The sequence below is a fragment of the Magnolia sinica genome, chromosome 4, assembly GCF_029962835.1.
Source record: "Magnolia sinica isolate HGM2019 chromosome 4, MsV1, whole genome shotgun sequence".
In the NCBI taxonomy this organism is placed as follows: Eukaryota; Viridiplantae; Streptophyta; class Magnoliopsida; order Magnoliales; family Magnoliaceae; genus Magnolia; species Magnolia sinica.
The window spans coordinates 22,772,217-22,799,316 of NC_080576.1; the positions used below are offsets into that span (position 1 = coordinate 22,772,217).

The window sequence follows — 27,100 nt, forward strand, 5'->3', positions numbered from 1 at the left end:
CAGGTCTGTAAAATCTGATCCATCTAAATGGTGGACCCCACTGCGAATATCATCTGGAAAAATACTCAGGATGATCCACGGATCGGTCAGGCCACACCATTGGAAGAAGATCGCATCCTGCCCAGCCTAGAAGGACTGGGTCCAGGCAGGGTCTCTGTGGGGCCCACCGTGATGTATGGGTTTTATCCACGCTGTTCATGCATTTTTTTAATATTATTTTAGGGAACGAGCCCAAAAATGAGAAAGATCTAAGGCTCAAGTGGACCATACTGTGGGGATTGAATGCTCACCATTAAAAACTTCGTGGGGCCACAAAAGTTTTGGATCAAGCAGATATTTATTTTTTCCCTTCATCCAGATCCATGTTACCTTATGAACAGGTTGGATAGCAAATAAAAATCACTATGGCACCAGGAAAGTTTCAACAGCGGCCATCCTTATCGCGGCTGCTTCCTGTGGTGTGGTCCACTTGAACCTTGGAACTAGCTCATTTTTAGGTTCTTGCCATAAAATTATCTTGAAAAATTGATGGACGGAATGGATAAAACCCATACATTACGGTGGGCCCCACAGCACCCCTCCCTGGACCGAGTCCATCCAGGCTGCAATCCGCTTCCCGCACCGTCAAAACAAATGGCGCGTTTGTCTTACACACGTCACACTGTTGTGTGAAAGATGGGACCGCATGCTAAGTTATCATGCAGCTCTCTGTACGTGATGAGCTCTCTTAAAAATCATCCGACCCATGTAAATGGTAGGCCCCACCGTGAATATCAATCATCTCACAAAGAAAGGCCAATCCTCTCATCAGGTGGGCCACACCATCAAAATCAAAGGATAGACAATGGCCAGACTCAGTCTACATATATAATATAGCCCACCAAATGAGTTAGTGGACCCCATTTTTAAGATAGATTACCTTTTCCGGTGGAACCCACCATTTACATCGCTCGCATGCCCTAACCATGCAATAGGGTAATTTTTTTTCCTTTAAAAATACAATATTTTCCACAAACCACTTCCAGATACAATGCTAGAAATCCACTAAAACAAAATTCCACTACAAATAGCAAATCCAACCATAAATACTCGGTTGAAGTGCTCTTCATACTCAAATACAACAAAAATCCAATCCTTCTTCTATTAGCTAAAATAAAATCTACCTTCTCAAATACAACAAATCCAATCTTTCTTGTATTAACTAAAATAAAATCTCATTTTTTGTCAATCCAATACCTAAGTCAAAACACACCCACATACATATAAGTATCATCATCTCCGCCATTGTTGCCATGTCCACACCATTTGGAGCCCACTTCTATAGTTGCTTGGTAAAAGTTCAACGACTTAAATCTTACATCTCACAAATGCAGAGTTATTTTTAAAATTTCATCAGAGAATATATCACACGGAGCTAGTTTGCTAATTCTGCACGTATGTGATAGCCGTACTTACCCACGTGCAAGCACGTGTGCAAGAATAGACATTCTCATAAGGTGGGCCACACTGCTTAAATCTTCTAGCCTAGAAATTAAGGCTATTTCAAACCTTAAGTGGGCCACAGAATAAAAGATGAATGGATGGACAGTGAAAATTGTTTTGCAAGTCAATTTACATCGAATATTGTAGCCCACCTGAGAAGTGAAAGCTCGTGTGCCAAGCACGTGTAAACCTGCATCACACACGTATGGAATTAGCAAATATCCTAATAAGAATATAGGTTAGTTATAAATCCCACAGGGATTCTTGCTGCATTTCATCTGAGTCACTAGCTTCACCAGACCCAAACTGAGGTGGGCTCAGTAACAAAGCTTCAGCCAATTCCATCCACATCTTAGGTGAGTCCAATGGCGACTCATCAATGTGACTCGCCACGAACCCGGTCGCACCCGTCGGATGAGCACTCGAGCTACCTACATTAGCATTACCTACATTAACACCACCCACACTAGCCATCCAGGCCGACTCCCTGAACCGCGAGACCGCTTCCGCAACGGCCGATCTAATATCATCCGGGTCTGAACTTGAGGGCCTTGGAAGCTGACCTACGAGCCCGGGGAAATTGAGCCGCGCCTCATTTCCCCTCAATTGCAAAGCAGCGACATCATAAGCGGTGGCCGCCATCTCAGGTGTCTGGAAGCTCCCTAACCAAATCCTGGTCTTCTTACCGGGCTCTCGGATTTCTGACACCCATTTGCCCCATTTTCGCTTACGAACACCCCGATACTTGCACGGTAGGCCGTCGTCGACGGGCTCGGTGGTGTGAACATGCTCCATGTGTAGTAGCTAGAGCTTTTCAAGTGGGATGATGTGTTATAGAGTCATCTTTATATAGATATTGTGGATAGTCTTGGGAATGTGGATGAGTTATTATAAGGTGTGAGCTTCCTAGTAACTACTTAAATTTATATTTTATATATATATAATCCATGTAACATTAATATATACGTGTGTATGTCATATATATGTGGACGTTTTAGTGACAATGTCGTTGCTATTTTAAGGTATGGGGAGATAGTAGAAACAGCTGTATCTTGTTAATGGCCTGCATCTCTGGCTTCCATTAGCTCCTTTCGTCCACGGTAGTTGATTGATTTTTTCATGTTTCAACGTGTGGATCTGCAGTGGTAGCTGGCGAGTAGACTCGAACTCGTGAAATGATGAAGTGGGCCATGGTGGGGATGGGGTAGAAATCTGGACCGTTCATTTGGTGGGGACTGGTGTGGAAATGTGTTTGGGAATGATACTTTCGGTTCTGTTAATGAGATGAGACAGTACTTTAGTAATGAATGATGGATGGTCCAAAGTCAGTGTAATTTTATAGGTTATTTGATGGTTCGTAATGGAGTGTTTTTTTCTTCATGGCATCATCTTAGTGGTTTTTTACTGATGAATGGCTCGTATTTCTCACACGTGGGCCAAGTTGGTAAGTGTGCGAGGAGGTGCCTTCTACCTCTCATGAGCGCGAGTCGCATTTGCACTCCTTGTGCGGGATACGTTTTCCGCGTCTACTGGCAGCCGCCGGTTGACCTCGCACGAACTTGCCGTGTCCGTACACTTACATACATGCCTCCCTTGATATCGAAACGTGGCCCATTGACGAAGCACCACGTGCTGTATGTATCAACGCAGGGCGGTTAATATCATATCATGGTCACTAGCCTGGTGAGGGCCATCTAAAAACATGCCTTGACCGGATATCTGGGTCATCAGGTGAGCTGCACGTGCAAGAGAAATAAACGGCCGGAAAAATCTTACCATAGTCCGTATTCAGCAAACACGTGCCGAGTTTGTGTACAACCTAATTCTAGAGAGGATATCCTACACGTGGGCAATGGTGGCACGTGTATATATATTTTAGGCTGGCAAATCCATAAGGGTTGTACTTTTGGTTTTTCTACAATGGTTGGATCATCCATAGTAGGGACCATAATATGGATTATCTACATTCACCAACCATATATCATCTTCACGCATTAATTGTCTAGAAGAATGTATTAGATATGCATCTTTAATTATCATGAAATTCACGTGAATTTGAGTTACCAATTGTATTTGTCAACTGTTACACTAATACATTGGATGTTATGAGAATATATCAATTGACTAATGTACTAATGCATTGGATGTAATAAGTATTGAAATTCACTTGAATAAATTTTGCAACCTTATATTTAATATTAATAGAGAGGATAAAAGAAGGGACCATGAATTAATAGTAATCGAAATCCATGTAAAATAGATTCACATACCTTTACCCTAATTTTAAAACACCTATATTTGATGCGACTTGGACACATCAAATATATGTTGGACCCTGATTCACATGCTCCCTAATGACCCCTAACCTAATCTCCTCACAATGCTAATGTCACTCGTTTGCATGAGCAGAGAGGGTAAAATGGTACATGCGGCAATGGTGGCACGTGTATATTTTTTAAGCTGATAAACCTAAAGTGATTGTACAATGGAGGGCAATGATGGCACGTGTATATATATTTTAGGCTGGCAAATCCATAGGGAGCGCACGTTTGGTTTTCCTACAAAGGTTGGATCATCCATAGTGGGGACCATAATATGAATTATCTACACCAACCATATATTATCCTCCCACGTCAGTAGCTTTCATCTAGAAGAATATATTTGATACGCATCTTCGATTACCATGAAATTCATGTGAAATTGAATTGACAATTACATTTATCAACTTGTAGTACTAATGCATTGGATGTAATAAGAATGTCTTAACTGAAATTCATGTAAGTATATTTGGCAACCCCATATTTAATAGATAAAATGAAAGAAGGGATCATGAATTCATAGAGATCGAAATCCATGTATAATGGATTCACATACCTTTACCCTAATTTTAAAACACTTATATTTGATGTGACTTGCACACATCAAGGTATATGTTGGACCTTGATTCACATGCTCCCAAATGACCCCTAACCCAATCTCCTCACAATGCTAATGTCACTCGTTTGCATGAGCAGAGAGGGTAACATGGTACATGCAGCAATGGTGGCACGTGTATATATTTTAAGCTGATATACCTAGAGTGATTTGATTGTACATTTGGTTTTCTTTTCTTTTTTTCTTTTTTTCTTTTACTACCATTGGACCATCCATAAAGGAGATCATCATATGGATGGTTTATATTTGCCAATCACATTATCTACCTTAGCAGAGTATTATGGATCACCTGTCGAGCATGTATTTGATATGCACGGGCAATATTTATTAGAAAGTTTTTGTGAATTGATATCACTAATTGCATTTATTAGCTTATTGAGTAAATTGAATGTCTATAAAATGTAGAAATCTGTTTTACAACCTGTATTTTATCAAAAAATATAGGCTCATAACTCATCGGCAGTGATAATGTGAATGGGTTCATATTCTATTTACTCAGATTTCAAAACACCTTTTTGGATATTTGATGTGACTTAGACGCATCAAGTACACGTTATCAATTTCCCACCATTGGATCTCAATTCACCTATTACCCACCATCAATTGTGTGTTCCAAAATGACTCCTTAGCCTCATATATTGACAATACTTAATGGCACTTGTGTCTATGAGACGCAAAAACAGGTAACGTTGCACGTGTGACAACATAGCACGCACGCATGGCTCTTGGTCCATTTATCAAACAATAGCATGATATTATCAGGATGGATGCTAGTTCCAATCGCTCGCATGAAATTAGGGTGAGGGATTTGTGGCCACTCATCAAGTGGAGCCCACCTCTAGATCAAAAATCAGGCCAGTTCAATCAACTCATGATGTGTGAGTAAAAGGGACAGTTTTTTAAAAAAGCCAAGATTGTAGTCAAATGATGCTACTGTTTTTTAGTGATTATGACGGTGGTATAACGGTCATAAAATCACCGGCAATGATGATGAAGTAAAAGCTTTAGACTGAATACTCTAATACCTTGAAAATTTTATAAAGAGTTTATTTATTTTATATTCGAACTAGAATATTATAGGGATTTAATCGTATCTCCAAATCAAATCCTTAATTAAAACACACGAAGGAAAATAATCAAAATACAGTGAAGGAAATACTAAGAAAAAGGGCAATAGAGTAATGAATTGGGTAGTAAACACATGTATGGCCCTTTGACTAATGTACCAGGTAGGGTTTTGGAATGGAACATGCCCACGCTTAGTCCCACCGTTATGTGGCCCTAATTAACATGAGACACGTGTGACTCGACTGGACATTTCAATCGCGCGAATCACCTTAGAATTTCCGAAAGCATGATATATCCACCCGACTTCCTTGGAAGAAAGAAATGCATTTTATTCGTAGAAAGTGATAACAGCTTGCATCTTGACTAGGTATTAAACAAACATGACAAAACACTAGCGTAGTCTACCAACCTCTTAAAAGACCTCTTTTTGCTTTCTCAGCCCATAGGGATTTTCTTTAGTCACGTGGAGAGAGAGAGAGAGAGAGAGAGAGAGAGAGAGCAACGGTTCAAACTCGGTGTACACGTCAGGCCGACCTGATAACATTGAGTGATAAGATCACATACCTAGAAACATACATGAGATTCAATCATAGTTTAAAAATACGAAAATTAATCGGATTGAAACCAATCAAGTCGAGCAAACTAAAAAAAACTCAAAAAGTATTGCAAGTTTTTTAGGGAGCCTGGCCATTAGGTGTGGCCCTTACTGTGGGGCTGACCTTGATGTATACATGATTCTATATTCACACTGTTCATCTATTTTGCAACATCATTTTAGAACATGAGCCAAAAAAATGAAGTAGATCAAAATCTCAATTGAGCCATACCATAGGAAACAATGGCGAATGATGATTAAAAACTTTTTGAGGGATACCAAAGTTGAATGGGGCTATTTTCTCCCTTCATACAGGTTCTGGTGACTGTATCGATTGGTTGGATGGTAAATAAACATTACAAAAACCTTAAGGTGGCCCAAGGAAGTTTTTAACTGTGGAACGTTTAATCCTCATTGTTTCTTATAGTATAAGTGGCCTGAAATTTAAACTTTATTTTGAGCTCATGTTCTAAAATGATATGGTAAAATGGATGAATAATATAAATATAAAATACATACATGGAGTTGGATGCCATGGTAAACTTTATTTTGAGCTCATGTTCTAAAATGATATGGTAAAATGGATGAATAATATAAATATAAAATACATACATGGAGTTGGATGCCATGGTAAGGGCCGCACCATCTTGAGTTAAGTCAGGGCTGCACCTAATCGGCTCCCTTTTTTTTTACATGTGTTTTCAGTATTATTAAATATTTAAAAATATAAATAAATATATAACAATATGTGAGCTGTGACCAACAGACTACTGTATGGTTTTGCTAAGCTTTTTGGCGTCGAGTGGACGTTTTATTGAGTTTTGCCTAAGTTAAGACTAGAGTTTTTCTCAAGTCTCATACATTTAACTGTATGGCCCACCATGATTGTTTTGTGCAAACACAACCATCCATCAGATGCGCGTCCATATTAGGCTGAGGATCCAAAAATCAGTCTAATCCATAACATAGTTCTACCCCCTTTGAGCAATGGGATAGGAATTCCCACTGTAGAGACGCGGATTGCATACCAACAAGGCCAGTGCAAGGATGTGCTCTATGGGCTCTACCATAATGTTTGTGTTTTATCCACACTGTTCATTCATTTTGGGTCACTGTTTTAGGGTACGAGTCTAAAAATGAGGTAGATCCAAATCTCATGTTGACCACACCGCAGGAAAACACTGGTGATTGAACACCAACCATTAAAAACTTCTTAGGGTCCACGGTAATGTTTATTTTCCATCTAACCGGTTGATTAGGTCACACAGAACTGGATGAAGAAAAAATACAAATACCAGCTTGATCCTAAACTTTTATGGCCCCTGACAAGTTTTTAATGGTAGGACTTCAATCACCACTGTTCCCTGTGGTGTGGTCCACCTGAGATTTGTATCTCCCTCATTTTTTGGGTTCATGCCCTAAAATGACTGGGAAAATGGATGGACAAAGTAGATAAAACACATACATCATGGTGGGATCCACATAGCACTATCCCTACGGGCAGTGTCAGTGTGCATTGTGCAATCCGCGTCCCCACTGTAGAGGCTTCTACATTGTATGTGGGCCCCACGTGCTCTCTATAGCCATCCAATCCAGTCCCTGGTCTCACCTCGATGATTAAGAGACACCCAAATATCAAGCCATTCCACAACTCAGATGGGGGCCATGGGCAGAGGGGTTCGTATGGACAGCATGGGTTGGGTAGAGGATCGTCCAAAGCCAGACCAGCCAGCTGAAACCCCGGACCTAACTAAGAACCCCAAGTGAGTATAATGGCTCAGGCCCAAGCCCAATCGACCTATCGACTCCTATGAAGATGTGTGGTCTTACTAAATACTTAGGTAATGTAATTCCAGAATCCAACCCGTTCTTTTGGTTGGCCTTAAAAATCAACCACTAGTTTATTTTCTCAGTGGCACGGCCCACTCCTCACCAGCATGGGCTGGGCTTGAATGCCCATCATTCATGGCTGGACCAGCTCTTCTACACCTTTGGTAATGTAGTCCACCCATATTTTTATATTTTTGTATCCTGGTGTATTTGGGAAAGTGGAAAACCACGGAAATGAAATCGATCTCATTAGAAAAACCTGTTTTTACTTTGTTTGAGAAAAACAGTAATGTTGGAAAACAATATACATTTGGAATTATTTTTCTTCTTGTAAACGTTACTTTCTTGAAACCAATATATTAAATTAATTTTTGAGACAATGAAGAGATGTCAGCTTTTCTAGCACTATAGGTTAGCTTTTCTCCAGCTAGGTTAGCTTTTCCTCCATCCAAATACCAGTCAAAGCTTCAAAGCAATCTTGGTCGGAGCTATTGTCTACAGTGAAATCTTTGCAAATTTACATGTGGGTTTGCAATGGCCCACTTATGAAAGCGGTGGATAATAACAAGGGAGGGTCCGCTAGCTGTTGATTGTATATGTCACCGACGTCACCTTGATTGGTCGATTGCATAAGTGTAAGACTTTTATTAGGTATGCTTATATGATTGATGGCTTAGATTAATCGAATTTATTGACTGTTTGACACATATTATATGAGAAAATTAAAATGATTGGATCTGTCAATTTAGGAATTTGTTTGTACTGAAACTGCTTGATCTTCATTCAGAATACTGCAATTTAAATTATTAAAGTCTCAAACTAAATCCAATTGTATTGCAGGAAAAATTTAGAAACTAATGATTATTGGAGAATCTACCGCTCTAATATCAGTTGTTGAATTTCATACTCAAAATGCAGTGGAAGGAAAGAGAGCTTCTCAAAAATTCAATTCAATAAGTTGAGCTAAGGATTTCTGTTGAAATAGGCAATAATTATTTGCTTTGGTATATACTTCACCGTTCCCTGTGTTGATTTGGCTCCTACTCTTTTCAATGTTAAAATGGGGGATGCTGCCAAATGTACAGGGGGCCCACTGTGATGTATGTGGATTATCCACAACGTTCATCCGTTATGCCAACTGAATTTATGGCATGAACCTAAAAATGAGGCAGATTCAAAGTTCAAGTGGACCACACCACAATAAAAATGGAATCAAACACTCACCATTAAAAACTTATTGGGGCCACTGTTTACTTTGGCGTGGGCCACTTGAATATTGGATTTTCCTCATTTTTCAGTTCATGACTCAAAATGTTATGGTAAAATGGATGGACGATGCAGATATGTCATATACATGACAGTGGAGCCCACAAATTTATGCCAATCATTTTGAATAGCAAGAATACCTTAGTATTTTCAAAAAGCTGAAATTGTAATAATTGGCTATTTACCAGGCATTCACCTTGAATTTGGAAAATCAAACTGTACTTAACCCTCTTCCAATGTCTTTACACTGTAAGTTCATGTTTCTTTTAAGTTCATGTTGCTTTGAAATACCGTACATATGTAGTACAATAAAAGTACATTATCCCTTACACATTGGACCTGGTGAAAACTATTAAAGGCTTACTAATATGTTGAGTCCAAATATCCAATAATCAATAGTTTTGATCAATCTAAGTAATTAATCATACAGGGCCCGTTTAATAAAAGTCTTATAATAACGTCATGCAAAACGTGTGGCAACCAGGGTGTACTTGTAGGCACTTTCAAAATTGGAAAATGCTTGCTTTCTTGCATATTGTGTAAGTAGGATGTTTCCTAATTGGAAATTTCTGGCCTCTCTTGTTCCTGAAAAAGGTATGAGCCTAGTATTAGTTACGGCGTCTCTTGGGTGGTGTGGCCTCTTAAAGGAGAAACAACATTTAGGGCATATTTGGATGCTACCAAAAGTTACTTTTATCACTTAAGTTAATTACATAGGCATCATTGTAAAACTAACTCACATGCTAAAAGCTACTTATCTTATTAAGTTTTTTATCCCCCCCCCCAATGGTCCCAACATGATTGACAATCCACATCGAAGGTGGGGCTCATACAGTGGACAATCCACATCGAAGGTGGGCCCCACATAATGGATGGCCCATATTAATGTGGGCCTACATTATGGATGGTCCAAATCAAAGGTTGGCCTATAATGATAAATAGCCCACATTCAAAGTGGACTAGTATAATAGATGGCCCACTTCAAAGGTGGGGCCTGCACGATGGATGGTCCACATCAAAGGTGGTCTTCGCATGATGGGTGGTGGACATTGAGGCTAGGACCCACAAGATGGATGGCCCACATTGAGGTGGCCCTACATGATGGGCGTCCACATCCAAGGTCGGCCCCTAATGATGAATGGCCCACATTCAAGGCTAGCTCACATGATGGGCAACCTACATTGAAGGATGGGCCCACATGATGGATAGTCCATATCAAAGGTGGGTTCCACATGATGGACAATTAATAATGGTAGCCCCACATGATAAATGACCGACATCAAGGTGGGCCCCACATGATGGACGGTCCATATTAAAGGTCATCCCTAATGATGAGTGGCCCATATCCAAAGCAAGCCTCGCATGATGGACAACTTACATCAAAGGTGGGGCCCACATGATGGACGGTCCACATTAGAGGTGGGCTCCACATGATGGAGAATAAAATTGATGGTAAGCCTCATATTATGGATGACCAACATTAAAGGTAGGCCCTACATAATGGATAGTGCCCACTAAAGGTTAGCCCTAATGATGAATGTCCCACATCCAAGGTGGCCCTTGCATGATAAATGGCCCACATCAAAGGTGGGGCCCACATAAGTAAATGGTCCACATTAAAGGGCCAACATGATAGGTTGTCACACCCCAAACTCAGAAACCGAGCTTACAAAATTTTCAATCGCCGAATCTGGTGCCGACAGCCTCCATAGTACTCCATTCTCGGCTCCCAGCACCCATTCGCCAGATTCCAATCCTGGGATGCTAAAAGGATGATTTTCAATGTTAGTTTGATTCATAATAAGCATAACCAAAGGAATAACCCACAAACAACAACCAAAAACTTCATCACATTTTCACTATGATCAAAATTTTATAAGTACAGTACGCATAAAGGAAAATACAATGATAATAGACAAAATCTCTAAAATGATCTGTTACGCGCTCCTGCCTCAGTACTGCTGCGATCCAACGTCACCTGTACGCAACGGTCGTGCATAAGCTTATGGAAAGCTTAGAGGGTGGTGAAAGTGTGTGCGCAATATAGTAATTATGCAGTTTCAGAATAATGCGGAATATGCTGATGAATCCATGAATACTATTGCCCGTACTAAAGTCATGTCATGCAAGGCATGAATGATGTCGGCCATACTAAGGCCATGCGATACAAGATGCAACTCAAGCATACAAATTCTCATCTAAGTCACATATCAATACAGCTCAACTCTGGAATATCACTGGGGTCTAGTACACTCCAACCAGATTACTGCCCCATCACGCGCAACAAGGTGAGTGGAAAAGACCTCACTCTCCGCCTACTAATATCGGACTCGACTCGTCGATAGCGGACCCATTCCTCGAGCTGGTCAAACTCAGCCTAGCTTTGCCCCCTCCTCTCGAGCGAGTAAGGCCGCACCCCCTTCCAACCGACCACGACACAGTGAAAAGCGCGACCTTCTGATAATCGGCACTTAGTGCTCATGCACCCACTCGGTCTAGACAGTAGGAGCAACCTCCTGGTACCATAAGGGTTTAAGGACTTTCACCCAGGAATATCTATAGCACCCTATGTAGAGCAAGATTTGCGGTATCCAATCCTTCCAACCACGATATGCCTGTGAAGGCTACGGCCCTGATGTCGCTAAGGCGTACAGTAACCATGTCACAGAATGTGAAATGCATGAATCACATTATCCAGTCATGCAGCAATCCTGCGTGTATCGTGCACTCATGTAAGGCAACAACGCCTATCCAGGAGCCCATAAACAATCTGCCTGAAGACATATGTTATGATCAGTCACTTTTCATATCAAGCATACATATGATGAGTATGATCATGAATCATGGAACTATACTAAATATGTTATATGGTGATGGATTCTTGTTCGTAATAAAGATGGGCCTAGACGGCCTACACACTACAAGTATGGGTCTATCAATGGGTCCTAGGGAGAGTTACAATGCAGACATTTAACCATCATTGCTTCTACAATGTGGATGTTAAACCATCATTGCTCCCAGGGCATAACCGCCAAAAACATCATTACATACATCATAGTGGAATCCCTAATCAAATGGGCCGAATCAATGGGCTGATCAGTGGGTCGATCAATGGGTCGAACCAATGGGTCAAATCAATGGGCTAATCAATGGGCCGAACCAATGAGCCGAGTTAAATGGGCCGAGTCGAATGGGCTTCATGTATATTAAATCGGGCAGCATAAATGGACCAAATGTGTATCAAATCGGGCCGTACTAATTGGCCAAATGTATATCAAATCGGGCCCACCCTTATGTATTTGAGATCTGACCTATTCATAAGTTAACATAGAGATAGATGAAGTGAAAGCCAAATATCAGCTTGAGTGGGAACCACTGTGGCTCCTAAGAAGTTTTAAACGGTGGATGTCACTGTACCCTATTATTATTGCAAATGGTGGGGTTCACTTGAACTTTGGATCTCACTCATTTACCCCGTGCCATAAAATGATCTCACAAATGGTTGGACAGTTTGTATACAACACATGCATCATGATGGGTCCCATAGATAGACGGCGTGGGTGAAACAGGTGGGACCCATGGAACTTGCTGCGGTGAACAGCAGCTGGCGGTGGGGTCCACTTACTGCCGTGCACAGTAGCAATATGGTTGCTGTATAGTTGCCGTATACATGCAGCTGTTGCTGCTTAAAATAGGCAGAGGTGGGTCCCACATAAGGCCCACCCTTATATATACATAAAGTATATAATATAATATATTTAATACATATATATATGGTTGCTGCTGGTGCAACTTTACTGCATTAAAAGGGGAGCAGAGGTGGGTCCCACATAGGGCCCACCCTCAATACATATAAGATATTATATTATAATACATAATATATATATATATATATATATATCATATATTATATTAATATAATATAATTTATTAATATTATATTTAATATGTACCTGATGTACAGGCCCTAGACGGCCTGGACGGACGCACACGCCAAGGTGGCCCCACACGTGGGGTGGGTCTCACCGTCCAGGGATGGTGGATGTCTCACACGCATCACAGTGTGGCCCACCAACATGAATGGATGGCATGGGTGGGTCCCTCAAACCCCACTGTCCGATCACACTTCACCTTTAGCCACCCTACTAGGGAATCAATGCCAAGACCTCGGCATTGAAATGAGGTACCTTTCACCCAGTCTACCACTAGAGCTATGGATCTGGGTGTGGATAAATGCATCAAGGAGGGCCCCACATGGATGTGGGTCTCACCGTCCAGGGGCGGTGGACGGTTTAGATAAAACCCATACACTATGGTGTGGCCCATCCAAAGGGTGGAGGACGTGGATGGGTCCTATGGACCCCATTGTCAGCACACTTTTCACTGTTAGTACACTCCTTGATAGTTGACACTTCACTGTCAGCCACACCCTCCATCAGTTACATCCAGCATCCCTGGACGGACGGTGTGGATGAACACCTCATCAAGGTGGGTCCCACATGGCCCACCTGTTTTGAATCAACCTAATATTTGTGTTTGCTCATCATCCAGGCCTAATGGATAGCCTGGATAAAACAGATGGACGACGTTGATTAAAAAGGTATGATAAAGGTGGGCCACACCGTTTTGGATGACATGGGTAAAATACACACATCATAGTGGGCCATGATCATGGAAAGAGAGAGAGAGAGAGAGAGAGAGAGAGAGAGAGAGGAAGGTAGAAAGAGAGAAAGAAAGATCGGAGATAACGGAGGGGCCCCGCCACTATGTGCCCCTCTTAGATACAAGCATCCATCATAGTGGATCCCACCATATGTGGGCCCTTAGATCACAAAAGACAATACAAAAAGGAATAAAAATGTAGGTCCAGGATCACCCACTGTCCACTTCTTCTTGCTCCCTAGGCTTCCTTTGCTCCTTAGCTTCGATCCTAACGGAAGAGATGGAGTTTTGATGATTGAGATGGGAGATGAGATGGTAGGAAGTGGGTCACACACAAAGCTCTCTTAGAGGTTGAAAGAGCTTGGGCGCGTGATTTTTCTCTTGCTTGGGAAAGTGGTTTGAGAATGAGAGAGAGAGAGAGAGAGAGAGAGAGAGAGAGAGATGGGTGATGGATGTGGTGAGTGATGGGTGTGTAAGAGCTTTTTGACTTTAAGGGTAAATGGTGTAAGAAAGGTATGGGATGTGTAAGAACTTTTTGACTTTTGGGGTTGCTTGGGGATGGGTGTAAGGTGATGTATACTTGATATGTACTTGACCCTTGATGGGATTGATTGATTGATTGAGATGGCATGCTATAAAGATTCTCTTAGGTTTTGCAACACGGGGTGTTTTCCTCGAACTGAACGTAGAGCCCACATCTCCTGGCCTGGGTATCGCCTCGGCGCGCAAGACGTGGCATCGGAATCGCGATGACGGCGCGGTTGCTAGGGTACAAATCTCGGGTTGAGCCAACTCTGGTTGACGGCATGTGTCTCAGGGTCACACGCAAACATCGGATACAGGTCGAGGGTTGCCAGAATTTGACAGGGAGGATCGCGGGAATCTACGGAATGGTACGGACTATGATACGGGTCTTACATAGGTGTTATATGTGAGGTGGACCTAATAAACTTGAGAGATAATTACCTATGAGCTTGGAAACCAAACATGCTTTTCTATTTTTTAAAGTGGAAAGTATGTTGTTCACCAAACAAATATACTTATTTGTGGAATAAGTAGAAATTGAGATAAGCTATTTATTGCATAAGCACCTTATCTAAAGTTACAATCAGAGTTGTACACAAGTTGAACTGAGTCGAGCTTAGCCTAGCTCAACCAATAGGCTACCCTAGCTAGAACTCACCTCAGCTTGGTCCTCGAGCTTGACTGGCCAACTCAGCTCAACTCAGCCGTATTTTGAAAAGGAAGGATAGAAATGAATAGGGTTTTAGTTTTAGGGTTATATATATATATATATATATATATATATATATATATATATATATATATATATATATATATATATATATATATATATATATATATAAAGTGAACCCGATCCGAGTCGAACCGAGTCAAGTTCTGAGCCGAGTCGAGTCGAGCAAGTTAACCGAGCTAACTCGGTTCATGTACAGCTCTACTTACGATCCATGCACACACCCGCTTAAAAAAAGTTAGTCTTCCTTTTTTAGAGATCAATGTGTATGGTGAGAGAATGGGAAGTAGACAAAGCATTGTATTCCTTGATTTTTCTTAATATTGTGAAAAATAAAACTTTAAATATTGTCTAATGAAACCACATAAAGTCTATGTGTCTCTTGTCTCTTGTCATTCTTTTACTTTTTTTCTTTTATATTACATTACTTGTGTGGGATTTTTTATTTTTTTATTTTTTGCAATAAAATGAATTGTTAGAATATTTTTTTGCACCCTTTTGATATGGACCTTTCAACATCCAAATAGATTAATCTCACTCGATAAGATATAAAACAATTGGTATGAAATAGAGTACTTATGTCGCAAGATGAACCTATGAGCAAGTATTTACTACCCTAAGCACATGACAGCTAAATAAATAATCATTATTATTTCATATCTATTTTTATCTATACAGGCATAGTTATATTTTTTTAGAAATCACTCAACTAACCTAGCTCAAACTCAAATTTCTTCCCCATTAAAACAAACCACCAATCATAATCCAAAAATTACTTTGTTGCTCTAAAATTGATATATTGTAATTGAAGACCTGAATTTAAATTATGAAGGAAGAGCATATTTTGTTTATTGAGAATGAGTGTACATATAGGCAATATTACAAAATGGAAGTAATCCCTTTAATTATGGGATTAAAAGCTAAAAATATACAATTGATATGATTGGTACGGTATACATAGAAATATATAGGTGGAGAGATAAGAATGACATGTAGAGAGAGATAAGGATGAGTAAGAATCATAATCCAAAGCTTTGGTGAACAAGTCCATAAGTTGTTCAAAAGTGGAGAGATAAGTAGTGTGGATAATGCCTTATTTAATCTTTTCACGGACCAAATGACAATCTAATTCAATATTTTTAGTACATTCGTGGAATATTGGATTGGCAACATTGTGCAATGCTGATTTGTTCTCAAAAAACAAAGTGATTGGCTGGTCATGAGTAATGCCGAGATCTGTTAAAAGATATTTCAACCAAGTTCGCAACTAGTTAGAACCATTACTCGACCCAACATCGTCTATATTATTCACATCCTCAGTTCATGCAGCAACCTCTTCAACCACATCATGATGCTACCTTATGATTAATTACTTCACTACCTAAAAAGTACTCCCGGCTAAGAGATTCTACTTTTTTCTTCCAATGATCTTTGATTATCTGGATATTGTGACTCTGATTGGGTTAGTTGTCATATGACTCGAAGGTCTGCAACTAGATATTGCATGATGCTCAGCAATAGTCCCATCTCCTGGAAGACTAAGAAGTAACCCATAGTCTCTCAATCTTTTGTCGAAACTGAGTATCGCATCATGGCTTGAGCTTTTAGAGAAAGTGATTGTTTGACATGGTGTCTTATTTTCTTTTAGAACTCTTGTCTCAGCAACCATAGCATCTCTCAATTAAGGAAATTTCATGGTAAATGTAAAGGACGTAGGAGTCGTATGAGAACCGATAGCCATAAGAAATGCATGATGATTGGGTGATAAATTATTATAACTTAAAATTTTGGACAATAGATTACTAGTACCTGCCTTTAAGGGAGAGGATGGAGATGGTGGAGCTATGACGGTGAGGCAATGGTAGTCTTGTAGATAAGATGGGCGATGGAATATGCGAGTGGAACGACAAGTAGGAGGTGGGTTTGGTGGTGATGGTGTGGAAGGTAGTTGATTAGAGAGTACATTTTCATTGGAAGATAATGAAAAATCATGTGGTGGTAAAGAAATGATAAAGGTAAAACATGTAAAATGGAGGGAGGTTCATATGGAATGTTTTTGTAAGGAAAAATAGTCTTGTAAAAAGTGACATCACGACTAACATATACACACATTGTCTTGATGTCATAGATATGATAACCTTTTTGGGCAAAGGGGTGGCCGATAAAGATGCCTAGACGAGCCATTTGGTCAAATTTATGATGAACATGTGGATTGTGGGCATAGCACAAGCAACCAAAGACACACAAGTGTTTGTAAGTTGGCTTGGTATTAAGCAAAATTTTACAAGGGCTTTTACCAGATAAAATAGTAGGTAATTGTTGAGAGTCAAATAATGTATATTAGACCTTAATTATTATTCAGTTTTATGAACATAATAATGCTAAACGTTTTATTTTAATCATGTTTTTGTTGCAATGTGAATTTAAGAGCTCGGATTGAAAAAGGGTATTAAAAGTATGAATTTGATACTCAAAAATTACCAAAGCAAAGGACGGATCTTAAGCGACTAAGATTGAAGAATTCATGCGCCAAAAATCCGAAGAAACCAAGTGATTGAAGATAAGAAAGCCTAAAAATTGTCCTGAATGCAAGATCACAGAGTTCCCATCATCCGTTTGGTACAAAACTTTATATCCGACCTCAGCATCGAAAAGTAACCGTACACGTAAAATTTTAGCCCATGGATCTTTGTGACAGTAGTCCAACGGAAAGATCAGCCATCAATCATTGAATTGGGGCCCACCTGATCTCTGGATATGTCTCAACTTTGGGCTCAACCCTTGAATTGGATAGAAAAAAGGAATGGACGAAGTGGATTGATCAATAATATCATTGTAGGCCCTACAGCGTATCATGAGTGTGCACATACCCATGCACCCACAGTGCACAGGACCGGAACAACCGGTCAAGACCAGTTGACTCGATCCAAATTGAGTCCGACGGAGACTCTCTCTCCTCTCTCGCGCACGATTGTCCGCTGGGACTAGTGGTGGCCCACCATGATCATCCAAATGATGAACCGAATAGTCCATTGTGTCCAGGAGGGGACGCCAACCAAAACCATAGTTTTCTTGTGCAACCATGCGCAAAAACAAGCTCGCAGCGAAGAGGGAAGGCGACACCACTTTGATCAGCGCTGTGGCCCACCCAAAACACGGATCCAATTCATACCCGGGTTCTTGGTCTAAACCGACCCTAAAAAGCCAGTGTACGACTCTGATCTCCCAGAAGATCATCTTGAGTGGGCCCCATCGACACCAGCAAAGGACCCGGAACCAGATCCTTTCGCAGATGATGCACGGCGGGATGCTGTGGGCCATCATTATCAGCTTATAGGATGATCCAGACCGTTAATTGAGATCAGAGGCCACGTCCGATCAGACCGTAGGTGTGTTTTCGTGGAACTATACACATAGACGTACGTGTTTCTCAGCAGAAAAATCTCTGCATTATGGACAGGGCCTGTTTGCAAGATGGTCGGACCCACAGATGATTCAGATCGTCCATCAGGTGAAGGAGGATCTGCAGGGAGTGGGCCACGCATGGAGAAGGACTGAAAAAAATAATAGAAAGTTGTTTTCGCAGGAAATCCCGAAATCAATGGGATTTCCCACCGTGTACGCGAACGAGTTGCCCTGCCATTGCGACTTGATGTGGTCCAACCCTGTGATCAGATAGGATAATCCAATCTGTCTATCACATTCAAAGGACAGGTTCGGGCCCAACCTAGCTTGTTTCGCATCCAGAAGACAACTAACGCGCACGCAAATCGATCTACAACTGGACCAGTCACAAGGCCTGTTTGCATAACATGTTTTCGCACACCTATTCTTATGCACAGCTTTGCGAAACAAGTAGGCTGCGTAAACACGGACTTGACTAGACGCATGTCTATAAGAGGAGAGAGCGTGGGGAGAGAGTGGAATCATCGGACGTGAGATGTGAAGGAAAGAGAGAGAGAGAGAGAGAGAGAGAGGAGGACCAGCTAGCTGAGTTTTTTTTTTTTTCTTATCCCTCTTCTTTAGTTTTCTTCCTTTAATGTTTTTAAGAGTTTATAGTTTGATCATGTCAATGATAGGCTAAACCTCTTTGCCAAGGCTAAGAGGTGAAGCTTATAGTGTGATGGGATGCTTTTTATGGTTTTTATTCATGTTTATTGAACTCTCTTTTTATTCTAGTTTGATTATAAGGAATGCTCTTAGTTTTTAATAGTTTGTTGTAACTTAAATTATAATGGATCTACAATAGCTTTGAGTATATTCTGTTTATGTGTTGATATTGTGAAATTAGGAAGCCCTATTGTTCACCATCGTCTCATGGACATGGTTAGATGATGGAATCCTTCCTAACTGTCATAATTCTCCCAAATTGGTTGTGGATTAATTCATTATGTTGTTTGCTTTGTCTCATAGGCATGGTTTTGTGATGGAATCAATTCTAATTCTCATACCTATCATTCATTGAAAACTAGATCAAAAGAAGTTCATAATTGAATTTTAATGAATTATCTTCCAATTGGATGAAAATGGGACTCTGATTCCAGTTGTGTTCTTGAATTAAGCATAGATCTCCCTGATCTCTAGAAGTGGATCCTTGAAAACCCTAGTTTTTCATCTTTGAATTTTACAAGTTTTAGTTAAATAATTCACAATTATTCTCCTACATTTTCCTGATTTAGATTACATCTTCTTCTAATTCTAGTTCTAGTTACTTTCAAAATATGTACAAGGTTCAGTCCCTATGAATTTGACCTTGGTCTTACCGAGATTATTACTATATCGTGACCCTATACTTGGGGTTGTGAACTGTAATTTATTAATTAAATATATAAGTTGCAATTAACATTAAATATATAAGTTGCAGTTAAAATGCAATCACCCTAAAATTGTAAAGGAAGATGAGTTTGAAAGCGCAAAGCTCGAGCAACTTCAAGAAGATGTCGACGCTTGCATTCAACAACCCCATTTTGTTGAGGGGTATCCACACAACTATGTTAATATGTTAAACCATTATTTTTAAAGAAATTGTGCATGTCATTGGAAAAAAAAAACTCGGTACCATTGTCACTTCGAATGCTTTGAATCTGACTATGATATTAAGATTTAACCATTGCGAAAAATTGTTATAAAATGACCTTGGTTTCATACTTAAACCACATAAAAGACAACCAGGTGTACATAGAGTAATCATCAATGATGGTAAGAAAATAATGAGCACCAGACAAAGAATGGATTTAGTAATTCCACCCCATATATCACAATGAATTAAATTTAAAATGCTTGTAGTAGAAATAGTACTACTAGGAAAGGGCGTGAGTTTGTTTTGGCAAAAGATAAATGTGACAAATACAATTATTTGAAAGAGAAGTAAAGGAAAATGATTTATTTAAAAGTTGTAAACGAGAAATGGATGAATAACCGAGCCGCCAGTGCCATGTGTCAAATGAAGGTATGGATGGAGAGGAAACCAAGTGAGCATGTGGGCTTTCAAGAAAGTAGAGTATGTCATGCTCTCCACCCACTCCAATCATCTTCCTCGTTGATGGGTCCCGAAGGAAACTAAAGTTAAGAAAATGTGGCAAAACAATTAAGGAATTTAGTCAATTGACTAATGGATAAAATTAGATTATGATAAAAACCATAAGCATAAAGAGCCTTATCTAAATGCATGTTATTAGATAAAATAATCAGAACCAATATGAGATATGGGAATATTTTGCCCATTAGGTAACGTAATAGGTTGTAAAGAGTTGGATTGAGAAATGGAGGAAAGTATAGGTTTGGTACAGGTCATGTGATGAGTAGCACCTGAATCAATGATCCAACTAGGTGACGTGGAAACAGAAAAACATGTCATTTTCCCTACGAGATTAGCCATGGAAGGGGTGTTATGAGCTTTGAGTAAACTTAATAGTTACTTATAATGTTCTTGAGAAATAGGCGAGACTGAAGAAGACGCATGGGAAGATGTAGCATCATCAATAGAGCTCATAGAAGAACAACAAAGAGCATTAACAGCAACCATACGAGATAGTTGATGAACTTTTTCAGATTGCAGTCGCATTGGAGGAAAGCCATGAATTCGATAGCAATGATCAATGGTATGATTATCCTTGCTGAAGTGATTACATTTGAGTTTAGGACGTGGTTTGTTGTGATAATCTTGTGTTAACTGTTACCCTTGGGATAAAGAAGCGGAAAGGAGGGCATCAGCTTCATTGGTCAAAGGTGAGACGTGTAACTCTTGTTACTTTTCTTCTTGAATGAGCAGAGCATGAGCTTCATTTATAAGCGGTAGATGATTCATTAAAAGAATATGACTTTTAATGGCAACATATGATTCATTTAGGCCCATAGAAAAATTGCATGAACATCTCTTGGTAATGAAGATCATAAATAGTTGTATAGGCACCACAACTACAAGACAAGATTGAATTGTAGGATGAAAGCTCATCCCAAAAAACTTATAGTTTTGTGAGATAGAAAGCCACAAAGATAAAATTTTGTTGGTGAGTTGCAATGCCTCAAGTGATTTTATAAATCCTTGGTGCATTCTATTGTAAAAAACGATCACGAACATCATTCCATACCTCATTAGCAGATTTAGCGTACATAATGTTATTGGCAATGTCAAAATGAACGAAATTGGGGAGCTAAGAGAAAACCATTTAATTACATCGATCCCATTGTGAAGAATTTGGATTAGTAGATTTTGGCTTGCAAAGAGTCTCATCAACGAAGTTAAACTTATTCTTGGCCATGAGAGCTATTTGCATAGCGCGATACCAGGTGTCATAGTTGTCATCTGTAAGGACTTGAGAAATGAGAACATGTCTAGGGCTATCTGAATGGTGAAGAAAATATGATGAGATTGTAGAATCAAAAGTAATGTCGGGAATAATGGTGGATGATGTGGACAAATTTGTAACCAGTGTTTGAAGTATAGGTATCGCTATAAGTTTCGCTAGCCAGGGATATGGAAACAATATCAATATCGTTGATAATATCGCTGATAACCGAAAATGCAGGAAAACATGGGAAAATGGTAAAATTTTTAGTAAAACTTCAGGATATGCTAAAATACACATATTTACATATTTAGAAATAAAAATTTTACAAAAAAGAATGAATGCACAATAAGTTTGCATTTAATTAGACCTTAAAAGCATGTGTCATCGTAAGAAACAGTCTAACCATCCCATCGATCCCATCTAACCATCAAATTATCCATCAAACCTTCCATCAAAATATCCATCGATATTAAAGAATATCAACAACTTACAATATTTTACTAAGAAATCATCAACAACTAGAAAAAAAAAATGAAAAATTGTGGTCTTGATATTGAGCATATTGTGATAACGATAATATTGCAATATTATCAATATTAGCAATGATAAATTAAAAATGGCATACAACAATGTGCTCATAAAATAAATTTGAAATAGAATTTTTTTTTAATAAATAATTTTTTTGTAATATCTCTACATTAATGATATTATTGAAATATCGCCACCAATACATTTGTGATACAAGCATCATTGCACAGTCTAAAATATTGGCGATACATTAGCGATATTGATACATTGGCAATACAAGCGATGCCTAGAATTTATACAATTGAAAATATAGATTATATCAATACATTGTCGATACTTAGCGATACATTACTAATGTCTGAATTTTACTACCGTTGTTATCGGTATCGCTGCCAGTGTTATCGGTATCGCCAAGCTAGAGATAATGATAATATCAAAGATATTTTGATAATATCGTTTATAATTGAAACAATGTTTGTAATAACCATGCGTGAGCGAGTCGTAGAGAGAATGGTAGAAAGTAATGTAGAATTAAGAAAATGAACCTAAACTTTTAGTATGGTACCATGTGAAATTGGTATTGTAATGGAAAACTTTAATTCAAATTACAAAAGAAGAGCATATCGTGTTCATAGAGAATGAGTGTACATATATGCAATATTACAAAATAGAAGTAATCCCTTTGATTGTATGATTAAAAGCTAAAAATATATAACTAATATGGTTGGTGTAGTATATACAGAAATGTATAGGTAGAGAGATAAGGACATGTGGAGAGCGATAAGGATGAGTAGGAATATGTGAAAGCTGAAAATCGGCTCCCACGGCTTTTATCTTGGATTTTGGGGGGTATATGAGTTGACTTTAGTTGATGATGTAGTAGACTTGGAGTTGTCACTTGCCAATTAGCTCAAAATTCCACAGTCAGCTAGAACTTGTAGAATCTGTAAAAGCCAGAGAATCTGAAGACTCTCTTGCTTTAAGTTGACTCATGATTTGCAACCTGAGATTCCAAGTGAAAGACCTCAGTTACAAAGATGGAAGGTATTAGGCACTCTCTCAGCCTGTACGGGTGTACGGTCTCTATTTCTTGTGGTAAGTTGATCTTAGGGAATAAAATTATATGATATAAAGTATTAAAATGAGACTATGAAGACTCAGATTTCTGATATAGCAGGGTCCAGAATTCCAGTAAACCACATAGTATACATCCAGAGAATGTCTAGAGAAGAAAGGAGGTTAAGAGAAGATGTGGTGATACTAGAATGACATGTAAGAAGACTATGTTACCATAAGTTTCTGATATGACAGGATGTGAAATTCTAGCAAGTGATAGAGCATACATTCAATGCCATCCTAGAGAAGTAGGAGGATTGAGAAGGGAAGTAATGATGCGATATGTGAAGTATGATGCTAATGATGATAGCATGATCTTTGTCTTACACTTGAAATGGCTTGAAAGTTTGGGTGCACTATGGCTTGGAAGGGTTGACCTAAGTGGAACTATGAGGCTAAGAGATGACTGGAGGAGGCTGGAGGGAGCTGAAGAAGATGGGATCCTTACTCTTGCTCCGGTGGTAGACTCTCACGAGTTTCAACACCCGGTCAAGGGTTCGAGTATCCATAGGTGGTGAAACTCCACTACGGCGTGAGTGTGTGGGGGTGTGTGTGCGTGTGTTTTATAATAAAAAAAAAATGGGAGCTTGGGAACTCAAGCACTCTCTCTCACTCTCACTCACTTTCTCTCTTTCTCTCACTCTCCTTCTCTTGATGAGAATTACTTGGCCTTTGTTGGTTGGTGAAATGAAGAGAGGATGGGGTATTTATAACACATTGGGATGGTTTCTTGGTAATTTTAGAGATTATGGAGGGTAAATGATGATGTGGCAACCTAAGATTGGTGGAGGGAAGGGAGATGCTACATGACACTTTTTTATGGGTTAGAAGGCTTGGTAAAATGGTAAATAGTAGGAAATCCAAGGTTAAATAGGTCTAGCATAGTTGAGTTTCGAGGGGAACAACGATTGTAGCTTGGGGCACATTTTTCGAGAAGGGGCGGTAATCTGATTATCGCCGCTTACTATTCACTTCCGTGATTTAGCTAACTGGCTTGTCCGGGCCTGGAGAGTCGCTAATGACTTGGGTTTAAGGATTTGGCTTGAAAATGACTAGGGTATGGCTTAGCTTGGGTAGTGGCTTGAGTTAGATAATAACTCAGGTTTAGCAAGGGTTTGGCGTAGGCTTGGAAATGACTGACGTTTTAGGTAGGGTATAGGGTTTAGATTTAGTTCTTAAGGATCATCCATACTTCATCAAGTTGCTATCCTGGGTGGGGTATCTACGGAATCATAATCCAATAGTAGCTCCAGTCAGCAAACACTTAATATCAATTCTAATAGCATCGAGACTTGAAAATCAAGTTTAAATAGAACTCTAAGAACATCTTTTAAGCTTGATGTTCTAGAGCCTTTCATACGCTTTATTATCTTTGAGTCCACGAGATCTATTGAGGGCCTTGCACAAAACTTTAGGATCTAGCTTCCCAAAATAAACCAGAATTATGGGATAATAAAGCAATGAAATAAATCAAAGCATAAACCACACCACACGAGATTTTACGTGGAAAACCCTCAAAGAGGTAAAAATCATGGGACCTCGTCCAGATCAACAATCCACTATGAAGTAGAACGTTACAACCTTCTTCACTCATGCAGAAGTGGATAAATAATAAGAGAATAAAAGAAAAACAAAGATATCTCACCGATCACGAGGACGTAGAAGCGCTGAGATGTCGAATCCCTTCCACAAGCTTCCTCTCTCTCTTTTCTCTCACTCTCTCTCACCTTTGATAGCCCTAAACCCTTTGGCAAACTCTTGTAAAGCTTTAGAAAACCCTCTTGCATTACCTCGAAAAACCCTAGTCACCTATATTTATAGATTTGGAAACTCCCTTTTGCACCCATTGCGAAAACCGCCTCAAAATTCTGAATCCCACATAAAATCAGAGTAGAATCTGTGTAACCTCGACTGGTCGAGCGGAGCCTCGACCGGTCAAGCAGACCCCTCGACTGGTCGAGCAGCGTGGAGAAAATAAACCCGAAGTCGCTGGAATTCGAGTCGAGCCAGGCCTCGACTGGTCGTGCACCAGCCCTCGACCGATCGAGTGAGGCTCACGACCGGTCGAGCATGGGGAAAAATCCCATCAAATCTCTCCCTTTTTTACCCAGGAGGGATTAACCTTCTTCAAGCCAGCCTGGTTTCTACAAACCTCAAACTTGCCCTTGAGCAAAGCCTTGGTCATCATGTCTGACCCATTATTGTCCGTGTGGACCTTCTTAAGCTATAACACCTTCTGTTCCAAAGTATCTCTAATCCAGTGATACCAAATCTCTATGTATTTCGACTTTGAGTGCTGACTTGGATTCTTGCTCAAGTGTATAGCGCTTTGGCTATCGCAATAGACCATGTGTTGCTCCTATTTTAGGCTAAGTTCCTGTATGAACATCTTCATCCAAAGCATCTCTTTACATGCCTCTGTGACTGCAATGTATTTGGCCTCTGTCGTCAACAATGCTACGACCTTCTATACCTTACTCTACCAAGAAACCGCTCCCCCTGCAAACGTGAACATGAACCCCGATGTAGACTTCCTGAAGTCAATGTCGTCTGCCATATCTGCATCTATGTAGCCCTCTAACACAAGTTTTCCGTTACTATAGCATAGGCTCAACCTGAATGAGCCCCTTAGATACCGCAGTATCTATTTCACCGCTGCCCAATGCTCTTTGCAAGGATTGACAAGATATCAGCCAACAACACCAACCGCATATGCTATGTTTGGGCGTGTACACACCATAGCATATATCAAACTTCCTACTACTAACGCATATGGTTTCTTCTGCATCTCTTCCACCTCTGCCTTCGTCTTGGGATACTGTCTATCTTCAATTTGAAGTGACCATCCAATGGAGTACTGACTGGCTTCGCTGCATTCATATTGAACCGCTGTAGGACTTTCTCAATATACCGCTCTTGTGATGGCCAAAGCTTCCTGCTGCTTCTTCCACGGGTTATCTCCATTCCTAGGATCTATTTAGCTGGGCCCAAATCTTTCACGCAAATGACTTTCCCAACTCCTGTTTCAGCCTGTCGATCTTCTTGATGTCTTTTTCCATTATGAGCATGTCATCAACATATAACAGCAGAACTAAGAAATCATCATCTGAGAACTTGCCCATGAACACACAGTGGTCCGACTCCATTCTGTCATACCCATGCTGTAACATGAACGAGTCGAACTTCTTGTACTATTGCCGTGGAGCTTGTTTCAGCCCATACAAGCTCTTCCTCAGCCTACACACCATATGCTCCTTGCTCTTAACTTCGAACCCCTCTGGTTGATGCATGTAGATCTCTTCTTCCAGGTCACTATGGAGGAAGGCAGTTTTAACATCTAACTGCTCTATCTCCATATTCATGCTAGCCACCAACCCAAGCAACACCCATATGGATGTCATCTTCACCACTGGTGAGAATATCTCCTCGAAGTCTATGCCTTTTCTCTGACCAAAATCTTTCACTACAAGTCTGGCCTTGAACCTCGTCTGCGAATTCTTCTACTCAACATTCTTTCTGAACACCCACTTGTTGCTCAAAGCCTTCTTGCCCTTAAGCAATTTCATCATATCA

The 27,100-nt window shown here is 39.9% G+C and overlaps 1 protein-coding gene across 1 annotated transcript; it reads right to left on the reverse strand.

Annotated features, from left to right (window-relative positions):
* Nucleotides 1-1,097: 1,097 nt before the first annotated feature.
* On the reverse strand, nt 1,098-2,284 carry LOC131244406 (ethylene-responsive transcription factor ERF022-like). The gene has a single exon (XM_058244015.1). It carries the CDS (start codon nt 2,275-2,277, stop codon nt 1,726-1,728), a length of 552 nt encoding a protein of 183 aa, XP_058099998.1. The 5' UTR covers nt 2,278-2,284; the 3' UTR covers nt 1,098-1,725.
* Between the last annotated feature and the right edge of the window lie 24,816 nt (nt 2,285-27,100).